At 39.1% G+C, this 25,273-nt stretch overlaps 1 protein-coding gene across 4 annotated transcripts in view; it reads right to left on the bottom strand.

Moving 5' to 3' along the window:
- ATP10B (ATPase phospholipid transporting 10B (putative)) overlaps window positions 1–25,273 on the bottom strand; it is a 282,086-nt gene that overhangs the window by 83,017 nt on the left and 173,796 nt on the right. For all 4 annotated transcript variants that reach the window (XM_008960112.4, XM_034960914.3, XM_055112844.1 and 1 more), the window contains 2 exons: window positions 24,750–24,954; window positions 3,123–3,208 (listed from right to left, as the gene is read on the bottom strand). In XM_008960112.4, the coding sequence (XP_008958360.3) occupies window positions 3,123–3,208; window positions 24,750–24,954 (291 nt within the window). The remainder of the gene's footprint in view (window positions 1–3,122; window positions 3,209–24,749; window positions 24,955–25,273) is intronic.

Raw genomic sequence — 25,273 nt, forward strand, 5'->3', positions numbered from 1 at the left:
AAGTTAGTAGGATGATTATTTTTATTTATGAAAAAGTAGAAGCTCAGAGTGGCTGAGATTTTTCCAAGGCTATACAACTAGTACATGAGACATCCTAAGACCAGGGAATCTAGGTCACAGACACCCACCCTACTGAGATTTTCACTACCTTAGGGTACCTAAAGTACTACCCCACTCACCCACACTAAATCAGAGTCATTTCTATTTTCACTTCTGCTGAATATGCCAAGGAGGATGTTTCATTTCTTGCTAGTATATTCTTGACCCTATTCTAATGTTTGTCTATCCTACTTTTTAAAGCAAAGGATGCTATGGCAAATAATAGTTAGAATATAACTGTTTTGATTTCATTGTATTAATTTTTACCTCTTAAGTATAGCAAGTGATCCTGGTTTCCCATAGGGCCCAGTGATATAAATTTTCCTTTTCAAATAAATTTGGGAAAAAGTAAGGTAATTAAAAATCTGGTAGATAAAATAGATTTTACTGAATATGATAAAAATCATAAAGGTGGTCTAAGAATGTCTGAGGTTCAGGAACCACCATTGCTCCTTCTGTTTATTAAGGAGGAGCCTGGCTGTGGATTTAACACTGGGCTAATGAACCTTGCTTGTCTCACTGTCAGTAGCTTGTGGTTTCAAGAATAATTTTAGGATGTTCTGAAGTGATAGCATATGAGAGAGGCTTCTCCTTCTCTCGGTTGTAATGTTCCTTTTCAAAGAATGGTAGAAAAGGATTTGCTATCTTATAGCTGTTGTCTATTTAGCGCTCTTGGTTTACAAGGATGGTCTATTATACTTTTTATAGGCCAGCATTTCTCAACCTCGGTGTTATGAACATTTTGGACTACACAATTCTCTGCTGGGGTGGGGGGCTGTCCTGTGCATTGTAGCATCCCTGGCCCCTACCCAGTGGATGCCAACAGCACCCCTCCCCAGTTGTGGCAAGAAAAATGATTCTAGACATTGTCAAATGTCTCCTGGTTGGAGGGGTGGTTTTGTTGTTGGTGGTGATTGTCCCTGGTTGAGAACCACTGCTCTGTAGAGATTCTTTCATTCAAAAGTCGCATTTTCAAATCGGACACCATAACTTTCAAACAGATCATTGAAAGCTGTTGATCTTCTAGCCAGCCTGTGCAGCCTCAGGGAGCTTCTAAATTAACGGGACCCACAGAAGCTTCTGGGAAACCCAGAGGCATCAGACCAGTGGGTCTGCTCAGGAAGAAGGTGGAGACCATCTGTGGGTGCCAGGCCTGAGGGTGTTCTTGCTGAGTACAGCAAGGATGTCGGAGCACAGCAAGGAATTCTCCTTCATTCCATGGGTTAGCTACTCCGCTGTCCAGCTGGACTTTTAGGACTCATCCATGAGGCCCAGTCATGTGGAGGAAGGACAGGTCTCCCAGAGCAGCAACTAGGAAGAGTTGGTGCTGGGAGTTGAGTGAAGCTGGGAGAGTTCTGTCCTGAAATCTGTCTGAGAGGGGCAGGCTGGAGCCCAGGTTGAAAGCTGAGAAAGGCTGGCTGTTAGCCTGAGCTGTTCTGGGGAGAAAGGGTCCTAAACAGAAATCTAACAATGAGGCTGTTCTCTAAGAGGATATGGAGAGTGACTCAAGGCGTGAGGGATTTGGGATGAATCAAGTTCACAAACCTAAGGCACAAGGGGCGCCCTTCTCTTCAGAGCAGGTGACAGGCTTTACCTCCTTTGCAGCAAAGGCCTTTTCCCCAGGACCTCAGGCCCTTCTCTGCTTGTCTCCTTCTGCTCGCTCTGTGTATTTTAAAAGTAATTTGCCTATAAAAGCTATGGTTTCTCTGGTATTGTTCTTATTGTTTCTCCTTTCTATTTCTCCTCATTATATCCCTCATGGCCTGAGGACATGTGGGTGGAAGAAAGCAAAGACAACTGCATTTCAGGGAGCTGCAGGCCCTATTGGTGGAGAAATTGGTGTAACATGGCTGAGCTCTGCAATGTACGGCTATGGAAAGCACACTGGGTTTGGAGTCAAAAGACCCCCATATAAGTCCTGGCTTTGTCTTGTACCTGCTGTGAGTTAGGGAGAATCTTTGCATCTATAAAGTCTCAGATCATCATAATCCACATCACAATATTCGCTTTCTGGGGTTGTTGTGAAGATTACGTATGATAATGTTCTCTAGAAGTCCTCTGAAAACTGTTAAAGCAAGCTTGTCCAACCCATGGCCCACATGTGGCCCAGGGTGGCTTTGAACATGGCCCAACACAAATTCGTAAACTTTCTTAAAACATTATGAGGTTATTATTATTATTACTACTTAGCTCATCAGCTATTGTTAGGGTTAGTGTATTTTATGTGTGGCCCAAGACAATTCTTCCAATGTGGCCCAGGGAAGCCAGAAGTTTGGACACCCCTGTAGAAAAGCATCGTATAAGGGCATTTACTCACATCTGTTACTATGGCTCTTATTTTGTGAGAAGACTAGTGGTCTGATAAGGGAGCAGAATTGCAGTGAAATTCTTAGGCTGAACCAAAGTTGAGGAATAAGAATAACAATTATCCTAATAGCAGGAGCCACTGTTAATTGAATATTTCCTCTCTGCCAGTTGCTGTGCTAAGGGCTTTGTGTATGCTGACAATCTCAGAAAAGAAAAACCCTTTGATAAAGATATTATAATTTTATTTTATGGATGTGGAAACAGGCTCAGAGAGGTGAATTAATTTACCCAAGGTCATACAGCTTGTAATTTGCAGAACCCCAATTCAAACCCAGATCTGTCCAATTCCAAAGTCCCTGTTCTTACCTACAATGCAATATAGGCACTTAAAAAATTGATCTTAATTAAATCATATTCACCTTCCTGAATCAGAGCACAATCTTGATTTTGATGCTATTTTACTAAGGTTTTTTTTTTTTTAACAACATTGGTGAATGTAACCCTGCAACATAAATAACTATCACTCAGCAAAAAAAAAAAAAAAAAGAATAGAAAAAGTTTCCCAATTTAAATTTCTCTAGTCCCTCTTTATCTCACACACACACAAATAAAATTCCTCAGGATGAAGATGCTTATTTGTTTGGTCATTTCTAGACAACATATTTTCTAGCTGCAGCGGAGATATTTACTAGCAGCATGGGACGTGAGATACTTACATATAACCCTTAAATTTGTTGAGGTGGTTGTTGGGTTTCTCACACACGATGGTATTGTGGAAAAGCTCTGGTTCGAACTGTACCTCCTGTGAGAGAGAGGACTCTGTGAGTTTATTAATTCAGAGGGATCTAGTTTTAATAGGATCATTGGGAGAGCTAATCACTGTTAGAACCATTGCAAATAAGGTAATCCCTGCTTTGTCACACTTTGATAGTTATAATGTGTCAGAAAAAAAAGTTAAGTCCTCATTAAGGAAGAGAAAGCAAATGCCAATGAAAAGTTTGATGCAGGGCAGAGGGAGGTGATTACCCTGATTGCACTTCTCTGACCTGCCTGGGTCTGGGGCTCTAGCCCAGATCTAATAGAACTTACTGCAATGATGGAATGTTCTGAGTCTGCATTGTGCAGTATGGAAGCCACTAATCACATGTGGCTATTGAGCATTTGAAGTGTGGTAGTTTGACTAAGGAATTGTTTTCTTAAAAAATTTAATTTGATGTTAATTAAGCTTAAATAGCTACATGTGGCTAGTGGTTATCACATTGGATACCACAGAAATAGATAATTAAAAAGGCGGCATTATAAATCACACCACATAGAGATATCCACAGCTAAAATGCTTGCGCATGTAATATTTCCAGGGTTTTAAATATATATGTCCATTAGCCGGGCATGGTGGCTCACACCTGTAATCCCAGCACTTTGGGAGGCTGAGGCAGGCAGATCACCTGAGGTCAGGAGTTCGAGACCAGCCTGGTGAAACCCCGTCTCTACTAAAAATACAAAAATTAGCCAGGCATGGTGGTGTGTGCCTCTAATCTCAGCTACTCGGGAGGCTGAGGCACGAAAATCACTTGAACCTGGGAGGTGGAGGTTGCAGTGAGCCGAGATCGCGCCACTGCACTCCAGCCTGGCAGAGCAAGACTCTGTCTCAAAAAAAAAAATTTATATATATATATACACACACACATACATATATATACATACATACATATATATACACATGTACACACACACACATACACACATATGTATATATACACACATATATATAGCTCCACACCCACATATATTTGTGTAGGTATATACATGTGTATTTACACATTTTAACAACGAGATTTAGTGTTCATAGATCTTGAACATTTTTACATGTTATTAAATTTTTCTACATTTTTATTAACATCTGCACAAAAACCTATTGTATGAATATGGGGCAGGCCAGGTCTCACTAACGCAGGCCTCCATTACAACTGTCCCAGCACTGAGTAGCTAGATTAAACATTAAAAGCTGATTGAGCCAGTGTCCTTATACAATGGCTGGAATGTAACAAAGATCCCACCAAGGTTGCCTAGGCTTTTCCTGGGACTTGAAGCATGAGAGGATAATGAAGGAATTCTTATCAGGACCCTTTTCAGGATGAAACAAGTTTAATTGGGGGTCTGAAGAAACTCCCCAGGCCTCCACAAGCAAGTTTAATGGTGTCTAAAGGAACTCCCCAAATCCTTATGATTTGTCAGGAGACAAGATAAAGTAATCACCTCAGCACCTAGACTCATTTAGATTAATTAAACTTACTGAGGCTCCAGAAGTAGGTCTTCAGGACCCAGACCTTAGTTATAGGTTAAAAGAAGTTAATCACTTATGTCTTCAGATGAATGCACACTTACACGTAGGCATATAGCTTAGAAGGTATATAAACTCTGGAAAACTTTGTAACTTTGAGTTGGTCTGGCAATAACTTCCAGGCCTTCTCCCTGTAACTGGTTAGAGAAATAAAAACTCTCTTCCTCCCCAGTTCATCTGCATCTTGTTATTGGGCCACGAGAAATAGCAGCCCAACCCTCACTTTGGTCCAGGAACAAAATTGACCATATTTCCTTTAATCATTTCACCATTTAATAGGTATAGTGTTTCAATTTGTTTTGCTGTTATAAAAATGCTGTGAAAATAGTAGCTAACAGAGCAACATAAATAGCATTTACTGGACCCTTATTTCTGCCAGACACTGTAATAAGAACTTTATTATTTATTTTCAAGCTTACCATCATTCTATGAAGTAGGAACTTTAATCTGCCTTTCTTTAGAGATGGGAAATCTGTGACTGAAAGCTAAAGAAGGCTCCCCATGGTCAAACCTATTTAAATCTCATGGGCTGGGATTTTAATTCAAGTTCAACTGCAGACCCTCTACTCCTTACTTACACAGCACATTGCTTCCTGGTGAACAGTCTTGTAGCTAAGTATTTTTTTTAAAGGCATTTCTATTGTACAAACTCTTTTAGTCCAATGGGGATGAAACACAACTTGAGGTGGGGAGATCGTGCTTTCTGACTCTCCTCTACATTGACTAATCCTATGTTCAACTCATGAGCCTTCGTTTCTTCATCTGTAGAATGGAGCTAACATCACCTGCCCTGCCCATCTTAATTGTGCCTCAGAAAACAGAATCTATGTGGAAAAGTGTTGAAACATGTAACATTCCACCCAAACAGAAGGCAGCAGTGGTAAAGGTGGGATTGGAGATGGTTTCCTGGGTAGAGCTTTTAGCAAAGGGCGTGAGTTTATCACTGAAAGCTTCAAGGTACAGCTGTTCAAAGGGGTAAATTGATTAAAAGAAATGATAGCATTTTCTGGCTTCGTGTAAATATACTGTCCATTGGATTTGAGGGGGTGCCAACATAAATAAACTCTCTACTCACTTGAAATAAATCACCCATCCAGGAGTTTCTAAAAATATGGCCCTTTTCCCTCCAGGTATTGATTCTTTCAGGGACAAACACTTGCTGAGCTCCAAGATGATGACAAATCATGCTGTCATTTGTCAGCTGCTTTCATGCCCCTGATTAAGTCATGTGCTTCACTCCTGATCCACACCACTCAGCTCAGTGCTGGGTCTCTAAATCCAAACTCATTTCAGATATGACTGGCAGTGGGGTCTGAGCACTAATGATCCTTCTGTAATGCCTCGGAGTCCCTGCTGCCTGTTTAATCACACCTGCCGGGCCCCAGCAATGGTGAAGTTTGACTCTTGTTCCTCTGTTGGGGCTTCCTAGCCACCTCCCTCCTGAAATGTCCCTTCCTCCTGCTGTGTTCTCCTTTCCTGCTGAGCACAGGACTTTTGTCCCTGTCTTCCTCTTTTCATGAAAAGGTGACCTTGCTCTTTCTAGCTACTTGTCCCCTGGGCTCTCTTCTTCAGTTGGAGGAAGAGGGGCTGTGGAGAGGGGCATATGGGTCCTGCTGGCTGCAAAGACAACCACTGAGGCCCTGTGTGCTTTTAAGAATTTGCTGTATTTCCCTCCAGGGCAGCTGCTGGGCCAGCTCAAGACACAGAGAACTCCTGAGCCTTACAAACCTATCAGGGTTCTTATTTATTTATTTATTTATTTATTTATTTATTTATTTATTCGAGACAGGGTCTCACTCTGTCACCCAGGCTGGAGTGCAGTGGTGCGATCACAGCTCACTGTAGCCTTGACTTCCCGGGTTCAAACAATCTTCCCACCTCAGCCTCCTGAGTAGCTGGGACTACAGGCGTGCACCACCAGACCTGATGAATTTTATATTTTATAAAATAAAATTATATATGTGTATATTATATATACATATATAAATACATATGTATATATAATATACACATATATAATTTATATATAATATATACATGTATATTTATATACTATACATGTATATATTATATACATGAATATAAATATATATGAAAATATATAATATATAATATACTATATAGTATATTATTATATATAATCTATATTATATATAGATTATATATTATGTATAATATATAATATATTGTATAATATATACACATGTATATATTATATATACATGTATATATAATATATACGTACATATTTATATTTATATATTATATATATTTATATTATATATATTTATATATTTATATTTATGTATATAATTATGTATATATTATATATACACGTGTATATATAACATATACATGTATATATTATGTATACATAAATATATATTATAAATACATAATATATACATATATACATATATAAATACATATTATATATACATATATACATATATAAATACATATTATATATACATATATACATATATAAATATATATTATATATACATATATACATATATAAATATATATTGTATATACATATGTACATATATAGTATATACATATGTACATATATAAATATATATTGTATATACATATGTACATATATAAATATATATTGTATATACATATGTACATATATAAATATATATTGTATATACATATGTACATATATAAATATATATTGTATATACATATGTACATATATAAATATATAGTATATATGTACATATATATTATATATACATATATAAATATATATATACACATATATATTACACATACATAAATATATATTATATATACATATATACATATATACGTATATACATATTTAATTATATTATATATACATATATACATATATAAATATTTATATATACATATGTAAATATATATTTATATACATATATACATATATATGTATATATATTTATATACATATATGAATATATTATATATACGTATATACATATGTAAATATATGTATATACGTATATATAAATATGTTATATATATGTATATACATATATAAATATATGTTGTATATACGTATATACATATATAAAGATATGTTGCGTATACGTATATACATATATAAAGATATGTTGCGTATACGTATATACAACATATAAATATATGTTGTGTATACGTATATACATATATAAATATATGTTGTGTATACGTATATACATATATAAATATATGTTGTGTATACGTATATACATATATAAATATATGTTGTGTATACGTATATACATATATAAATATATGTTGTGTATACGTATATACATATATAAATATATGTTGTGTATACGTATATACATATATAAATATATGTTGTGTATACGTATATACATATATAAATATATGTTGTGTATACGTATATACATATATAAATATATGTTGTGTATACGTATATACATATATAAATATATGTTGTGTATACGTATATACATATATAAATATATGTTGTGTATACGTATATACATATATAAATATATGTTGTGTATACGTATATACATATATAAATATATGTTGTATATACGTATATACATATAAATATGTTATATATACTTATATACATATATAAATATATGTTATATATACGTATATACATATATAAATACGTGTGTGTGTGTGTGTATGTATATGTTATAGAGATGGGGGTCTTACTCTGTTGCCTAGGTTGGTCTCAAACTCCTGAGCTCAAGCGAGCCTCCCGCCTCAACCTCCCACAGTGCTGGGATTACAGGTGTAAGCCATCGTGCCTGGCCAGGGTTCTTATTTTAACCTTGTTCAGGAGTTTCTGATTCCCTTGTGAGACGGTGTAATGTCCTCTCACTACCCTGTAGTTTTTCTTAGATTATGGAAGAAGCTCGCCTAACTGGACACTTCTTCTTGACCCAGCCTTTTATCTAAGGCACTGCCCTTTGATGAAAGTCTTGCTTTCCAGCAAAAGGCCTAGGGAGCCATTAAGACACAGGAAAAGACCAATCCTTTCCAGAGAAGAGTGTGTGTCTCTGCCGCTCTTTAGGTCAGACCTACCTATCTGGAGCACTTACTATGTGCCAGACACCTGTCATAAAGTTCTCACAAAAACCTTAAGAGGTTTGGACAGACGTGCAGATGGAGACTAAAGTGTCTCATGGTTGGTAAGTAACAGAGTCAGGATTGCCATTCACATCGTCAGATTCCAAAGTCATTGTCGTCGTCGTCATCATCATCATCATCATCACCTTTTATTCCTCCTCTCCTGTTATTATTATTCTGCAGCACTTATTGAATGCTTGTTGTGTACTAAGAATCAACTAAGTATTTTATACATGCCATCTTCTTTGATTCTGACAATAATTCTACCAGGTAGGTACCATTATTATCCCGATTTCACAGATAAAGGAATTGAGGCTTAGGGAAAATCTGTGATTTTCCCAGTGCCATCCAGACAGCAAAGCCGGACAACCGGCTTTAACCTTAGCATCGCTCACTCCCTAAGAGTCTGCTCCTTAACCACAGTGTTATTTGGATGCACAGAGGAAAGATGAGTATTTATAAGCTCTCCTCTTGGCCCTATTTCTTTTCTATGTTCATTACTCAATTCCTCTGAAGGATCTAATGAATGAATACATTCTCTAATTTATAGTAGAAAATATACAAAAATTATAATGAATAAGCAATGCAATGTGTTACCTCTTCCAAGCACATTTGCATTTTAAAGTACCTACAAAGAGTAAGGGTTAAAGTTAAGGCATTAATTGGCCTAGAAGACATTTTTTTGATAATTTTTATTTTTAAGCATTTAAATTTTTATTTTTTTTGGCCACTCCCTCTATGAAGTTCACTCTAATCCCCATAGAAGGTTCCACCCCCGCCAATCAGAATTGCTCCTTTTCATGTGCTGCCACCACTGCTGCTGTTTCCATTGAACATCTCTGCCTAGATCTGGGCATCCTCTGGTAGACTGTCATCTTCCTCTGGGGCATCTCCTGTAATACCTTGTTTTTGCAGGCACACCATAAAGATGTGTTGAGGTAAGGTTAGTACTGGAGAGGGTGATATTAGAAGTGTATATTTTGAAAGGTGATGGGTGAGGAGATACAAAGCAGACCTCACTGTAAAGGCTGACCCATGCCATAGAAAAAGCCCCAGGTACAGTCTTAACTTTGATTGATGGGAATAAGACCCCTTCTTTTATGGGACTTCTTTGGCTCAACAAATAAAAAATGTAGTCACTGTCCTAGATCCCACTTTGGGCCAGTCTAGTCTTCCGTTCATTCATGCGTGCATTCAAGCTTTTATTTACTATCTATAATAGAGGAGTCATGTGGGACAGTAAGTGAGAATCAAGGGAAGAAAGGGGTGATTAACACAAATCAGTGATTGCAGCCATATGACAACTCAAAGTTCCCAGTCCGGCTCAGATGTGTCAATAGCGGTATCTTTGAGAGCGAAGGAAAGTGGGCCTGCTGCCAGGGCGTAACCACTCCCCGGGGTTGAGGTCCTCCTCACTCACCTGTGTCCCAGGTACAGCAAGCCTGCCATCTCAGGCTGGAATATATTCCATTAGCTAGAATAGGCCATTTCCCTTGCGCTTGCCTCAAGTTTTACTTTTCTAGGCTTATTTCCTTTAAGTCTTTACAATTAATGATCGAATTAATCAATATGCATGATTAAATAAATATATGAATGATCTTTTGAAATTGTTTGTAATGGATAGCTGTTTTCTGGCTACCCATCTTCCGTTTCATCCTTTTTCTGTAAACTTCTGGCTTTCTTGTGGGAAACTGCCTTTCCTTTCTGGTTTATAATTGTGACGGGAATTTAAGTCGTGATGCCCTGCCCATTAAACACTCCCACTGTGGGGCTTTGACTTGAGTGGAATGACTCAAGGGAGGAAAAGAAAGAAGGAGACTGTTAAGTAATTCCTGCTACCAAGCTGTTTCTGTAAGCCAGTGGTTCCTGATTGGTAGATTAAGCTACTGCATCTTGTCTACAAATCCCCTATATGCTCCCAAATGCTGTCTGTAGACAGAGTAAAAATAAGTCTCACACATGCATGTACCACTATCTTTCAGATTTCCAAAGGAATTATTGAGATTAATAAATTAAAATTTCATTTACCACTTCACTAGATTCACTGTAGCTTTTGGTTTTAATATATATTCTTAAATAATGGACATTGAAAGGACAACCTCTTTTTTTTTATAGTCACAAAGGGTCTTTTTTTTTTTAAATGGAACCCATAGGCATAAAGTTCTTACAGGGTTAGAAGAACATCTTAGACCACTTTGAAATCCCTCCGTGTCCATTAGGAAATATCATTCACGAAAGATTCTGTCAATTGAAGAAAGGGAAACCAACAAAACTCTTTCCTCAAACATAGAAATCATTTATGTATTTAGTTTTTACCAACAGTCAAGAATGTTTACCAAAAAGACGAGTTGGATTAGTGACTGCCATGCTTCTGTGAAACTCTTGGTGTCTGTTTCTACATGATTCCCAGGCTAAAGGAATACCAAGGAGAGCCACCACAACCTGGGGATAAGGATAGCAAAATGGCGGCACTGACCGTCCTGTGTGGACTGCTCAGCTGACTGTGCCAAGGAATAGGGGTTACAGGGTAGGCAAACCATGCCAACCAAGGAAGCTACACAGGAGGTATGCTGCAACCTTGGAAGAACACTAAAGTTTTTTTTTTCATTTTAAGTTATCAGTTGTCTAAATGGTGAAAGCAAATGTTCTTCACGCCCCAGCTGCTGAGCTAGGTGATTGAGGTTTTCTTCCTGGTATACAAATTAAGCAACCCTCTGATTTCTGAGAATCCTATCTGAAAACTAATGACAGTTACCAGCATTTGATAACCTTTCTGCTTCCTGGTAGGTGAAGGTTCTTTTCAAGATAACCCACAACAGAGTGACTGGCAGTTACTTTCCTCTGGCTCTGGATGAGGAAATCATTTGCATATTCAATCACTCTAGAGGTCCCCGCCTGCCCTAGTGATTCTCCCACAAAAGCAGGCAGATTGGGCTGGAGGGCTCTGAGGGAGACTATCTTAAGGACTTTTTACAGTTTCAGTTCCCTTTTGTCAAGTGGACAAATATTCTGTTTCCCAGTTGGGCTGACTAAAAGTAATCTTGAGATCTTGTTATGGCATTTCCCAAACATACAGGGTGTGGGCTTGGCATGCCAAGCAAATACTGGAAATAGGATGATTTCTTCTGTCATTTCTAAAAGGAACTAATTGTTGGCAGAATTGTTAACAATTGTCTGTGTAATTCCCTGCAAGGGCATGCAGTTGCACCCTGTATCTCTCTTGTTTACTTCTGGGTCCCCAGAGCATGCTACAGCATCCGGCACATAGAAGGCTTTTAATAAATACTTGATGAATGAATGTGTGAGTGGTCTGATGCCTGAAATATGGGCAGGTGCCACCAGATGGCCAGTGGCACCTTAAGGGAGTATTACACGGACAAACTTTTCTGTACAAATTCTTTCTTGCTGTGGATAACTGAAACACAAGAAGATGATATGAGATCCAACACTTTGTACCTCATGTTTTGGCAAAAAAATTCACAAAGAAGAAAGCATGAGTTTCAGTTCAAGAAACTATATTGAGTTGTTCATGAGAGATATGATCACAATGTGTCACCTCTGCTGATAAACCACAAAACAAAGATCCTAGTACAGTGTCTGGCAACAGGAGGACCTCATCAGATGGTGGTTGAGTAAATGAATTTATTGAACGGACTATAATAGTTGAGAGTGGCAAGAGCAAAGTCCATGGGAGCACAGAGGAAGGAGTGATTACCTGTGGGACACCAGTCAGAGTGTTGCCTAGGCAGAGAGAGGTCAGAAGGGAAGGACTTTTTGGGAAGAGGAATAACACTAGGGACTATAGGAGAGAGACAGAGGGTATTAAGCCCCCTTCCTTAAGGATGAACGACCGTGGTCACACATAAGTTAGGTTTATATATTTCTGATGAGTCATAGATATAATGGATATTTATTGCTGTGCTGTTCAGAACTCTCACACCCCACAGACCAATTTCAAACATGAGGTTCAAGTGGAGGATGCCAATCACAGAGTCCTTTGTTTCTGGCCAGAGTTAATTTGTCTAGGAATGGGTACATGATACCAGCCAGGCCAGGCAGTACGTTTCCCCAGGATGCTTTTCAATCTGGACATCAGGGAAGGTTGCTAGACCCTCTTTGGGGGTTAAGCTATAAAGCACAAATACTACTGGTACCACGTTTCATTCCACATGAAGGAAGTTGGTTTGAAAGATTCATACCAAACATATCGCAAGAAACATAGACAAGAGATGGACATCATACTGATGGATTCTGAAGTCTTCATTCCACATGAACCTGAGGTCCAACCCACCCCATATTTTTCTAATAAATTTAATTTTTTGTCCACACTATTTTGAATTACAGTTCTGTCACATGTAACCAAGAGTCTTAACTAATCCATATACCATATTAGATTGGTATGGTTTTCATTTGAGATATCAAATATTTCCCACATTGACCTTAAATACCCACAATTGGTTAAGACAGTGAAGGCCAATACTAAAATGTAAATACGTTGTCTTGGGTACTGGAGGTGGTGGGAAGGAGAAAACTTTAAGATATAATTCATTAATACCTTAGGCTATCATCCATAACTTTAAGATATTATCCATTAATATTTCACCTTTCAGGCCGGGCGCAGTGGCTCACGCCTGTAATCCCAGCAGTTTGGGAGGCCGAGGAGGGTGGATCACGAGGTGAGGAGTTTGAGACCAGCCTGGCCAACATAGTGAAACTCCGTCTCTACTAAAAATACAAAAAATTAGCTGGGTATGGTAGTGGGCACCTGTAATCCCAGCTACCTGGGAGACTGAGGCAGGAGAATCTTTTGAACCCAGGAGGTAGAGGTTGCAGTGAGCTGAGATCGCACCATTGCACTCCAGCCCAGGCAACAGTGCAAGGCTCCGTCTCAAACAAAAACAAAAACAAAAACAAAAACAAACAAACAAACAAAATTTCATCTTTCACAAACCTAGCAGAGTTTCCTCGTAAGGCTCTAAAGGAAAAGACCTTTTAATAGAAATGTGAAAATAATGCTAGACATTGGGAAGAGGAGATGTTGTGTGGGTGTGTGAGGAGAGTGTGTACCCACATGCAAGTAGAAGACTGGAGGAGATCACCACAAGGAGGCCAGAAGTCTATAGAAAATAAAAGTAACAGTTTTTCATAAGGTTGCCCCATCACCATCAAGTTATTATTATTATAAATAATTAAACCTAACATTTATAGAGCTTTAGAATTTTCATACATATGAAAATTATATTCATTTGAGAAATAAAAATACATCTAAAGAAAGTTAAGAATATTTCCCGCAATGGGATAAATAATCAGGTACGTCAGAACTGAGTTCTAATTTGGACTCAACACTATATTACATGGAAAATCTTTGACAAATTCGATCTCTCTGAAGTTATTTTCTCATCTCTAATATGTTGCTAGTTCCTACAATTTCAACCTCATAGAATTTCTGTGAGTGTTAAATATCAAAAGGGGGTGGTGTAATGCAGTGGATAGGGAATTTGCCTGATGTGAGAAAAAGATTACGTATTTAATATGGATGAGGTGGACTAAAAAACCTCTGTTCTTGAATTTGAAGGGTCAGCATGAATCCAGATGTATTTAATCTTAAAAGTGTCCTAGTTCTGTTGATTTAAATGGCATAGAAATAATAATCAACCCAGTAGTAATAAACTCCTCTAGCATGTATTTATTGTGGTTTCTATTAAAAGGAACCAGACCTACCAAAGACCACTAACATTATGTGAAAAGGACTCAGGAGCCACTTCTCATTTTTAAGAAGCTCCCACTGGCTAGAGATGGGGCAATAATGAAAGACAATAAATGCATTGATTTGACATATGTCAGATATTTTTAAAACCATGAGTTCATATTGATGCTAAAAAAGAAAAACCCACTGAACACCTTTGGAGGATCCTAGGCAACCAACCCATTATTTTGAAAATGTAAATGAGAGGAAAGACTCAAAAACATCCGTTTTCTCTACAGAGGACACTTAGGAGTGACCCAATACTTCACGAAGGGAAATTTTTCCTTAGAAACCAATTAGAATATCACTAGTTTTTCAAATTCCATTGAAGTCATGGATCTAAACAACCATCATCAATGACTATTAACAGTGAAAAAAGATAGATGTTTGTGCCTTGAGATGGTAGCACACTGCAGTTCCTATGACATAACATTGACATGCACATGCACAAATGCCAAATCTAACCCCAGTCCGACTTAGGCACTAGATCCTACTACCATGTTGTAAAAATATAGTGGTCAGAAAAACATGTTAAATGGTTCCACAGGAAGACAATGCACAGACTATAAGAAATCGTACAGAGGCCGGGCGCAGTGGCTCACGCCTGTAATCCCAACATTTTGGGAGGCCAAGGTGGGCGGATCAACTGAGGTTGGGAGTTTAAGACCAGCCTGACCAACATGGAGAAACCTCATCTCTACTAAAAATACAAAATTAGCTGGGCATGGTGGCACATGCCTGTAATCCCAGCTACTCTGGAGGCTGAGGCAGGAGAATCGCTTGAACCTAGGAGGCAGAAATTGTGGTGAGCTGAGATCGCGCCATTGCACTCCAGCCTGGGCAACAAGAGTGAAACTCCGTCTCAAAAAAAAAACACAAAACAAAACAACAACAACTACAACAACAAGAGAAATCATACAGGACAAACAACCTGGTTTATTAAGCAACAAAAACTATGCATTAAAAAGAGAGCTAAATGGGGCACTTACAGAATAAAAGAGATTAAAGAAATTATCTCAATACTTGTTCTTATTTGGATGCTGATTCAAACAAATGGAAAATATTGAAAACTGATTTGAAAGCTGATATCAAAGAATTGTTGCTAATTTTTAGGTATGATAATATAATCATATATTTTAAAAATCCTATCCTTCAGAGATAGTAAAATATTTACAGTGAAATGAAATATTGAAGATCTGCTTCAAAATAATTTGCAGAGAGTAGAGGGTGGGGAGACAGATAAAACAAGACTGGTTATAAACTGATTGTTGAAATTAGGTGATGGGTCCATAGAAATGTATCATATTATTCTTTCCAGTTGTGTATATACTAATAATAAGAGCTATCTATGACAAACCCACAGCCAATATCATACTGAATGGGCAAAAACTGGAAGCATTCCCTTTGAAAACTGGCACAAGACAGGGATGCCCTCTCTCACCACTCTTATTCAACATAGTTTTGGAAGTTCTGGCCAGGGCAATCAGGCAGGAGAAGGAAATAAAGGGCATACAATTAGGAAAAGAGGAAGTCAAATTGTCCCTGTTTGCAGGTGACATGATTGTATATCTAGAAAGCCCCATCTTCTCAGCTCAAAATCTCCTTAAGCTGATAGGCAACTTCAGCAAAGTCTCAGGATACAAAATCAATGTACAAAAATCACAAGCATTCCTATACACCAATAACAGACAAACAGTCAAATCATGAGTGAACTTCCATTCACAATTGCTTCAAAAAGGAATAAAATAGCTAGGAATCCAACTTACAAGGGATGTGAAGGAACTTTTCAAGGAGAACTACAAACCACTGCTCAATGAAATAAAAGAGGATACAAACAAATGGAAGAACATTCCATGCTCATGGGTAGGAAGAATCAATATCATGAAAATGGCCATACTGCTCAAGGTCATTTATAGATTCAATGCCATCCCCATCAAGCTACCAATGACTTTCTTCACAGAATCGGAAAAAACTACTTTAAAGTTCATATGGAACCAAAAAAGAGCCCGCATTGCCAAGTCAATCCTAAGCCAAAAGAACAAAGCTGGAGGCATCATGCTACCTGACTTCAAACTATACTACAAGGCTACAGTAACCAAAACAGCATGGTACTGGTACCAAAACAGAGATATAGACCAATGGAACAGAACAGAGCCCTCAGAAATAATGCCACATATCTACAACTATCTGATCTTTGACAAACCTGAGAAAAACAAGCAATGGGGAAAGGATTCCCTTTTTAATAAATGGTGCTGGGAAAACTGGCTAGCCATATGTAGAAAGCTGAAACTGGACCCCTTCCTTACACCTTATACAAAAATTAATTCAAGATGGATTAAAGACTTAAATGTTAGATCTAAAACCATAAAAACCCTAGAAGAAAACCTAGGCAATACCATTCAGGACATAGGCATGGGCAAGGACTTCATGTCTGAAACACCAAAAGCAATGGCAACAAAAGCCAAAATTGACAAATGGGATCTAATTAAACTAAAGAGCTTCTGCACAGCAAAAGAAGCTACCATCAGAGTGAATAGGCAACCTACAGAATGGGAGAAAATTTTTGCAATCTACCCATCTGACAAAGGGCTAGTATCCAGAATCTACAATGAACTCAAACAAATTTATAAGAAACAACCCCATCAACAAGTGAGCGAAGGATATGAACAGACACTTCTCAAAAGAAGACATTGATGCAGCCAAAAGGCACATGAAAAAATGCTCATCATCAGTGGCCATCAGAGAAATGCAAATCAAAACCACAATGAGATACCATCTCACACCAGTTAGAATGGCAGTCATTAAAAAGTCAGGAAACAACAGGTGCTGGAGAGGATGTGGAGAAATAGGAACACTTTTACACTGTTGGTGGGACTGTAAACTAGTTCAACCATTGTGGAAGTCAGTGTGGCAATTCCTCAGGGATCTAGAACTAGAAATACCATTTGACCCAGCCATCCCCTTACTGGAAATATACCCAAAGGATTATAAATCATGCTGCTATAAAGACACATGCACATGTATGTTTATTACAGCACTATTCACAATAGCAAAGACTTGGAACCAACCCAAATGTCCAACAATGATAGACTGGATTAAGAAAATGTGGCACATATACACCATGGAATACTATGCAGCCATAAAAAATGATGAATTCATGTCCTTTGTAGGGACATGGATGAAGCTGCAAACCATCATTCTCAGCAAACTATCGCAAGGACAAAAAACCAAACACCGCATGTTCTCACTCATAGATGGGAATTGAACATTGAGAACACATGGACACAGGAAGGGGAACATCACACACTGGGACCTGTTGTGGGGTGGGGGGAGGGGGGAGGGATAGCATTAGGAGATATACCTAATGCTAAATGACGAGTTAATGGGTGCAGCACACCAACATGGCACATGTATACATATGTAACAAACCTGCACGTTGTGCACATGTACCCTAAAACTTAAAGTATAATAAAAAAAATTTCCATTACAAAAAGCAAACAAACCAACCAAAGAACTATGCCCGAGTTTGAATCTGAGCTCAGTTAACCTAGAGAACAGGGTTTCTTAACTGTTCTTGCCTCATTTGTTAAATAGAATAATAAAAGCACCTATTTTACAGGGTTTTTTTGAGTAGTAGAAAGAAATAATAGATATAGAACACTTAGAAAAACTGCCTATGGCACATAGGTGTTTAATCCAGTTATCTCTTGTAATCTCTTCTTGATATTTTATACTATTATGAAGTCATATTTTAAAAGAATCCTAGAAAATGTGATCTGTGCTCAACATTTAAGCACTGATCAACAGGTAGAAAGCACTAAGTTTCATTCTTAAATGAAATTTGGAGAAGCCTGTCAGGGACAGGTCCCAGTGCAAATCTAGCAGGAAAGAGGAACTTTCTCTGGTTCTCAAGAGCAGGCAAGGTTAGAAGATAGGCTGCTACCTTTTGCTTTAACTGAGGTTTGACATCACTGAACTGGGATGGTAATAAATTTCTCCCTACTGGATCTCAACTCTTTGTTGGCAAAATGCTCCTCTAAGTACCTTAAAATCAATACATACTTTCACTGCAGAGGATCCAAGCTACAGCAGCTATTCGTAATTGAGCAAATGGCTTAAAAGCACTAACCACTGGTGGCATGCAAGCTAGTCAAAAGGGAGACTCAATGGAGAATTTTTAACCTGAGCAACAAACAGATACATATGATTATTACGTTGATTAATGATGCTCTAGGCCAGTGTTTTTCAAACTTTCATGTACACATGAATCACCTGAGGATCCTGTTAAAATGCAGATTCTGGTTCAGTCTGGGATGGGGCCTGAGATTCTGCATTTCTGACAAGCTCTCAGTGATGCTTACTGAAGTGGCTAGTCCGCAGATCATACTTGGCATAGCAAGTTCCCACTTGGCCCTGGGGAATGATCTGACCCATGCTTCAGTGGGACTTAGACTTCAGTGATTTGGAAAATAGATAGCCAGGGACATGTTTGATCTGAAACACTAACTGGAAGCATTCATTTCTGAGTCTTTGGCTTAGATAACTGTTACATTTATCAAAATGAATGCTATATACTCCTTTCCAGGTGTTAAATTCCTAGGTTAAAACTCTTTTACAGAAGAGGTTTCAGGTATCAGAATGTCACCAAAGAGAAAACTGTACGTTTGAATTCTCTAATAAAGTCCTCTTGCCAGCTGGACAGGTTTTTAGCAAATCCTAATTCCTTCCCTTTCCCCTCTTTTTTTTAACAATGGGAAGTGAGAGTGAATCTCTCAAAAATAGGTCAATAATTTTATAAATTCAAAGATGGCCCATTGGGATAAAAGTTCCAATGAAAAAAAAAAAGTAGATTTAGTCCAAGAAGAATTCTGAGGAAAGGATTTGAAACTAACTCTTTGGCAGCCTTGAGGATAATCTGCAATGTCATGGGAGAAAGACCCTTTTAAGAAGTTCTTTAATGTTTATAATTTCATTTGAACCTAAACAGGAAAAGGAAGAATGAACTGCTTAAGCCATGAGGATTGTCAACTTCTTTGTTACCCTTCACCTGTTGTGACCATGTCTGTACCACAATTCAGGCTAATATTTTCTGAAAAGGTCCATAGGAATGTTAATAATATTTGTGCTGAAAAATAATTCTTAGGTTAAATAAATTTGGAGAGCTCAGGGCTAAAGAAAGTTTAACAGGCCTATTGACTCCAGGCTTTCTCAGAGACGTTAATATGTTAATGAACATTGGAACCTGCAAGAGGGGTTCACAGGACAAAAGCTTCTTAATTTGACTTGTAAACTGTAATCTGACTTGACCACGGACCATGAGTTTTTCAAGAACTGTCTCTTGGGACAAGTGCTTAGCAGACTGTGAGAAATGCAGATCTATGAGAGCTGGGACAAAGTATGTCTTACTGACTTTGAATTACCCGAATATAGTAATTCTCATCATCCAGAAGATGGTAAAAATGAGTGTGGGTATATATGTGGGGTTAGATGTTCCTAGTAATCTCTGTGGTTAGTAAAAACCCTTTTGGCAAGGTGAAGGTCTCAAAGACAGTAGGGACTTAGAGGGAGAATAAACTATCAAGAGCCATTAATACTTATATGTAAGACATTAAATTTCCAAACAAACCATATTTGTAGGTGTTCAAAAATCTCTGAGATGATTAGTGAGATTTGCTCTTTCAGTGCCTCAGAGGTTTCATGTGTAAAATAGGGATAGTAATGCCCACCTCCCATGGTGGTCTTAGGCTTAAAATAGACAATGCATGTAAAAGAACTAGTATATAGTAAAAAGTACCTAGATGGTAGTTTTCTTCCCATTATTAGGATGTGTTTCTGGAAGCACTGGAGATGGCGCCTCTCCTTGGTTGTACAGGTTTTCAAGGAGGTGGTGGTAGGTTTATATCAAGATTGTCTGGGAGAAAATTTTTAAAAATATGCACACTCAAGTCCCTACTCAGTCCTAGTGAGTCATAATTTACTGGTGGTGATACAGAAGGATGCATATATATTGTTAAAAGCTTCCCCTGTGATGATTATGATACACCTTCAACACCTGTAACATACTTGCAGCAAATTCCTTAGTGGTAGCCCACCCCTCCTACAGTAGTTCTGAGATGTGTTTCTTGGGATAAAAAGTTTCTCGTGCTTAAATGTTTAGAAATACTACATAATAGCACCTGTCCTTCTCCTTGGGGCTTATTAAAGTATCAGAGAAATTCTGCAGAACACATATTTGAAAGCTTGTAATCTATTGTCTTCTCATATTACTTGGCCTTGCAACATTTATTTTTCTTGCAACTCTCATCAACATGTTTGTTCAATACGTTAGGGAAATCCTATGGTACCGAGTTAGCCAGAAGCGAGTTCTATCCATACTCAGAAATCTTTCTGCCCTAAAAGTATAAGGGAGAAGCAAGGTCGCAAAGAGCAGCCAAGATGTCTCCCCCCAGGGAGCAGGCTGAGCCCACTTTCATTATCCCTGCCACCTTCTATCTCTATGTGGAAAGAATCCTGGCAACAATAAATGTGTGCTTTCAAGTAAGCATCTCTGTGTGAACTCAAGGTAACAGTTAAAGGATCAGGGAGATGAACTACTGAGCCTTAAAAAACTGAGGCTCTGGGGCCGGGCACAGTGGCTCACGCCTGTAATTCCAGCATTTTGGGAGGCTGAGGCAGGCGGATCATGAGGTCAGGAAATCGAGACCATCCTGGCTAACACGGTGAAACCTCGTCTCTACTAAAAATACAAAAAATTAGCCGGGCGTGGTGGCGAGCACCTGTAGTCCCAGCTACTCGGGAGGCTGAGGCAGGAGAATGGCATGAACCCGGGAGGCGGAGCTTGCAGTGAGCCGAGATCGTTCCTCTGCACTCCAGCCTGGGCGACAGAGCAAGACTCTGTCTCAAAACAAAAACAAAAAACAAAACAAAACAAAAAGAAACACAAAAAACTGAGGCTCTGGACAAACCTGGCTTTGAATCCTGCTCCAACACTTCCCGGCTCAGTGACCTTGGGCAAGTTACAGGACCTCTGTATGCCCCAGTTTCGTTTTGTATAAAATGGAGACAATAATAGTGCCCATCTCATTGAGTTGTTTTGAGGATAGACGAGATAATCATGCAAAGCCCTTAGTATGGAATCAATAAAAGTCTATTATTACTACTAAAATGAAAAAAACACTCTTGAGCAAAGTGAGGGGGAGAATCAAGAACTGAGACAGAATAGAGAACCCTGGAAAGCTTCAAGCTCAAATAATCTTCCTTTCACATAGGAATTTAACTCTCTCTCTTTTTTGTTTTTCTTTTTGTAAATCATCTCAGCAAGTGCTCTGTGAGAACTGAGGGTTAGGGTTGCAGAGACTTATTAAATTGGCTGGTCTATAGCACCGGAGTGTGAATGACCCTTTTACCTGACTCTTCATTCCAGCTAAATCCCAAACTATCTGACTAATTAATATGCAAAACATAGTTTGGGAACTGCTGCCAAAGACAAAAAGAAGTCACTGGTTGAACTGAAACAACACTGAAATGACTGCCAGAGAGAGTAAGAAACATTCAGAATGTTGGGGTAGGGAGGCTAAAGGGGAGATTTATAAGTTTTACTGCTCCTATAACTTAAAAAAAAACAAAAACGGTAGAATAGGCCAGGCACCGGGGCTCACACCTGTAATCCCCACACTTTGGGAGGCCAAGGCAGGTGGATCACTTCAGGTCAGGAGTTCGAGACCAGCCTGGCCAACATGGCAAAAACCCTGTCTCTACTAAAAATACAAAAAATTAGCTGGGTGTGGTAGTGCACGCCTGTAATTCCAGCTACTTGGGAGGCTGAGGTAGGAGAATCCCTTGAACCCAGTAGGCATAGATTGCACTAAGCAGATTGTGCCACCGTACTCTAGCTTGGGTAACGGAGCGAGACTGTCCAAAAAAAAAAAAAAAAAAAAAAAAGGTAGAATAGCATAGAAAGTCTCAGAGTGCCTTGCATGTGGTGAGGCTTAGGTGTCATTCTTACATACTCATTCACGTGCATATACACACATGTATATGTGTCAGCATGTGTGAGTGTGTGTGTGTCTGTGTGTAATATTTTATACATTTCTTATTGTTACTGTTGAAAAGACTTGAAAGCCTCTGGTCGAAGGGCAGGCTACAGAGTTCTGAGCCCAGAAACAGACTGTTATTGCTTGTCTAGAATGACTCGGTGAACTTAGACCAGATCTCACCCTGCCTTTTTGCAAACACTAGGGTGATTTAGCAAATGTGGCTGTAATAAGCAAAGGGTGAGAAAACTCAGAGACAGGCCCCTTGCTCAGTGATTGACTCAGAGCCTGGAGACCAGTGGACATGCTGATCTACAGTGAGTGGTGGTGGTTTCCATTTCCAGTGGTGGCAACTGCAGCCTCAGTAGCAGCAATGGTTCCCATTTATTGTGAGTCTCTTGGGTAGCAAACTCTTTATTCTGTTCTTTACTTTCCTTATACCATTTGAATTTCACAGCAAAACCATGGGATAGCTATTATTATTCCCATGATATGCATGAGAGAACAGGCTTCTGAGGACCAAATCAATCACACAAAAAGGGTTTTATGAGAGCTGTTTATCAGGTGCTTAGAGAGAGGCAAGGCAAGGTACAATGACCCTTGCTCCTAGAACTTAAAAACTTATTTTGAGAAGTTTGAGTCTGGAAAACTGCACTCTAGCTCATGAGAATCTCTGAGGAATAAATCATTTGCTTTCCTTCTCCCAAATCCTCTGACTCATTCCATTTCTCCCCAGCCAAAGGCTGGCAGAATGAAGAAAAGTGATAAAATTGTACTCTTTTCCCTGGTTAAAGAAAGGGACCATATTGGAAATCAACTCCCACAAGGAGAATTTTAATTGCAAATTGGGATATCACACCCAGCTTCAGTCAGTCAACACATATTGCCTATGAAAGCATTGATATTAATACCAACTGTTCCCTGGTCTTTTACTATGTGCCTATCTTCATGCTAAGTAAGTCATGTACCTACCATTTAGTCTTCAAAACTACCCTATGGAAAGGGAACTATTTTTGTCCCCATTTTCCAGATGAGGGAACCAAGGTGTGAGAGGACAGTAACTTGCCCAAGGTGAGATGGCTGATGAGTGGTGAGACCTGGGCTTTGAACCCATCTCAGTCAGACCCCCGAGCCTGAGCTTTTACCCACCAAACAATAATGATTTCTCCATGATGTCTGAGGTACCATTTATGAAAGGGTGGGGATTAAACAAAAGTGTCAATGCCACTGCACTCCAGTCTGGGTGACAGACTGAGAGCCAGTCTCTCTTTTATTTATTTTTTTTTTTTTGAGACGGAGTCTCACTTTATTGCCCAGGCTGTGATCTTGGCTCACTGCAACCTCTGCCTCCTGGGTTCAAGTGATTCTACCGCCTCAGTCTCCTGAGTAGCTGGGACTACAGATGCCTGCCATCACGGCTGGCTATTTTTTAAATTTTTAGTAGAGACAGGGTTTCACCATGTTGGCCAGGATGGTCTGGAACTCCTGGCCTCAAGTGATCTACCTGCCTCTCGGCCTGCCAAAATGCCGGGATTACAAGCTTGAGCCATCGCACCCAGTGGAGACCCAGTCTCTTTAAAAAAAAAAAAAAAAAAAAAGGTATCAATGATCTCTCTCTGCCCTCAAGGAGGCTTAAGCACTGTTGAGAAGTTAAGGAATACACAAATGGAAACATAGTTAATGATACCTTGCTGCAGTTTAGGAGGGGCAGAAGGAATATTAGGATTCGTGGCAGGAGAGATTGCTAGGACTGAGCTGGGCAGAGTGAGTTGGGATTGGATGAGCAAAGAAGAGGAGTTGGTCCTAGTGATGATGGAACAGACATTAGACTCCTCAGTTCAGAGCAGAGAGTATAGTTTCCTCAGTTGAACAGAGTGGATCCCCATTTAGAAACTCTGAGGCCTTCAGCAAGTTATTTAACTTTACTAAGCCTCAGTTTCCTCATCTGTGATATGCAGATAATATCCATCTCAGAGGGCTGCTGGTAGGATTTAGTGTATCTAAAGTGCTAGGGAAAAGGAGGCATCTACTACTTTCCCCTCTACCCAGTAGGTTTAGTTCAATTTTCCAGTAGGGTAGGCTTGCATCCTCTCTCTGACTTTACCATTGAAGATCTTAGAAAGAGCCCTACCTGCTGTGAGAAGCCCTTCACGACACGTCTTTGCTTGAGGTTTGTCTCTCCATCCAAGCTGGCAGTTTCCAGATGGCATATCCCATTGGGGTCCGAGGAAAAAAGGAGGAGTATGTCTGCTGGGACAATCTCATTGCACTTCATTTGGATGAAGTCTCCCACGCGCACATCCTTCCAGCACTTCTGCACGTAGGTCTGCTCTTTTCTTGGGTGAGAGAAAGACAGGGTGTGAGTGAGCTTTAAGTTTCCTCAGAACACTAATGAAAGAATAGAGGAAGGTCCCACCAGCACCTAACTATCCACCAAGTCAGCCTGTCATGAGATTGCCTTGTATTCTACTTTACCCCTGAATGACCACCTCATAATCTCTCTAGAATAGCTAGGCATAATCTACAGAATCTCATTAGTAAAGATCTGTCTTTGGCCGGGTGTGGTGGCTCACACCTGTCATCCCAGCACTTTGGGAGGCCGAGGTGGGTGGATCATGAGGTCAGGAGTTCGAGACCAGCCTGGCCAATATGGTG

This window comes from Pan paniscus, chromosome 4 (assembly GCF_029289425.2).
Source record: "Pan paniscus chromosome 4, NHGRI_mPanPan1-v2.0_pri, whole genome shotgun sequence".
Lineage (NCBI taxonomy): Eukaryota > Metazoa > Chordata > Mammalia > Primates > Hominidae > Pan > Pan paniscus.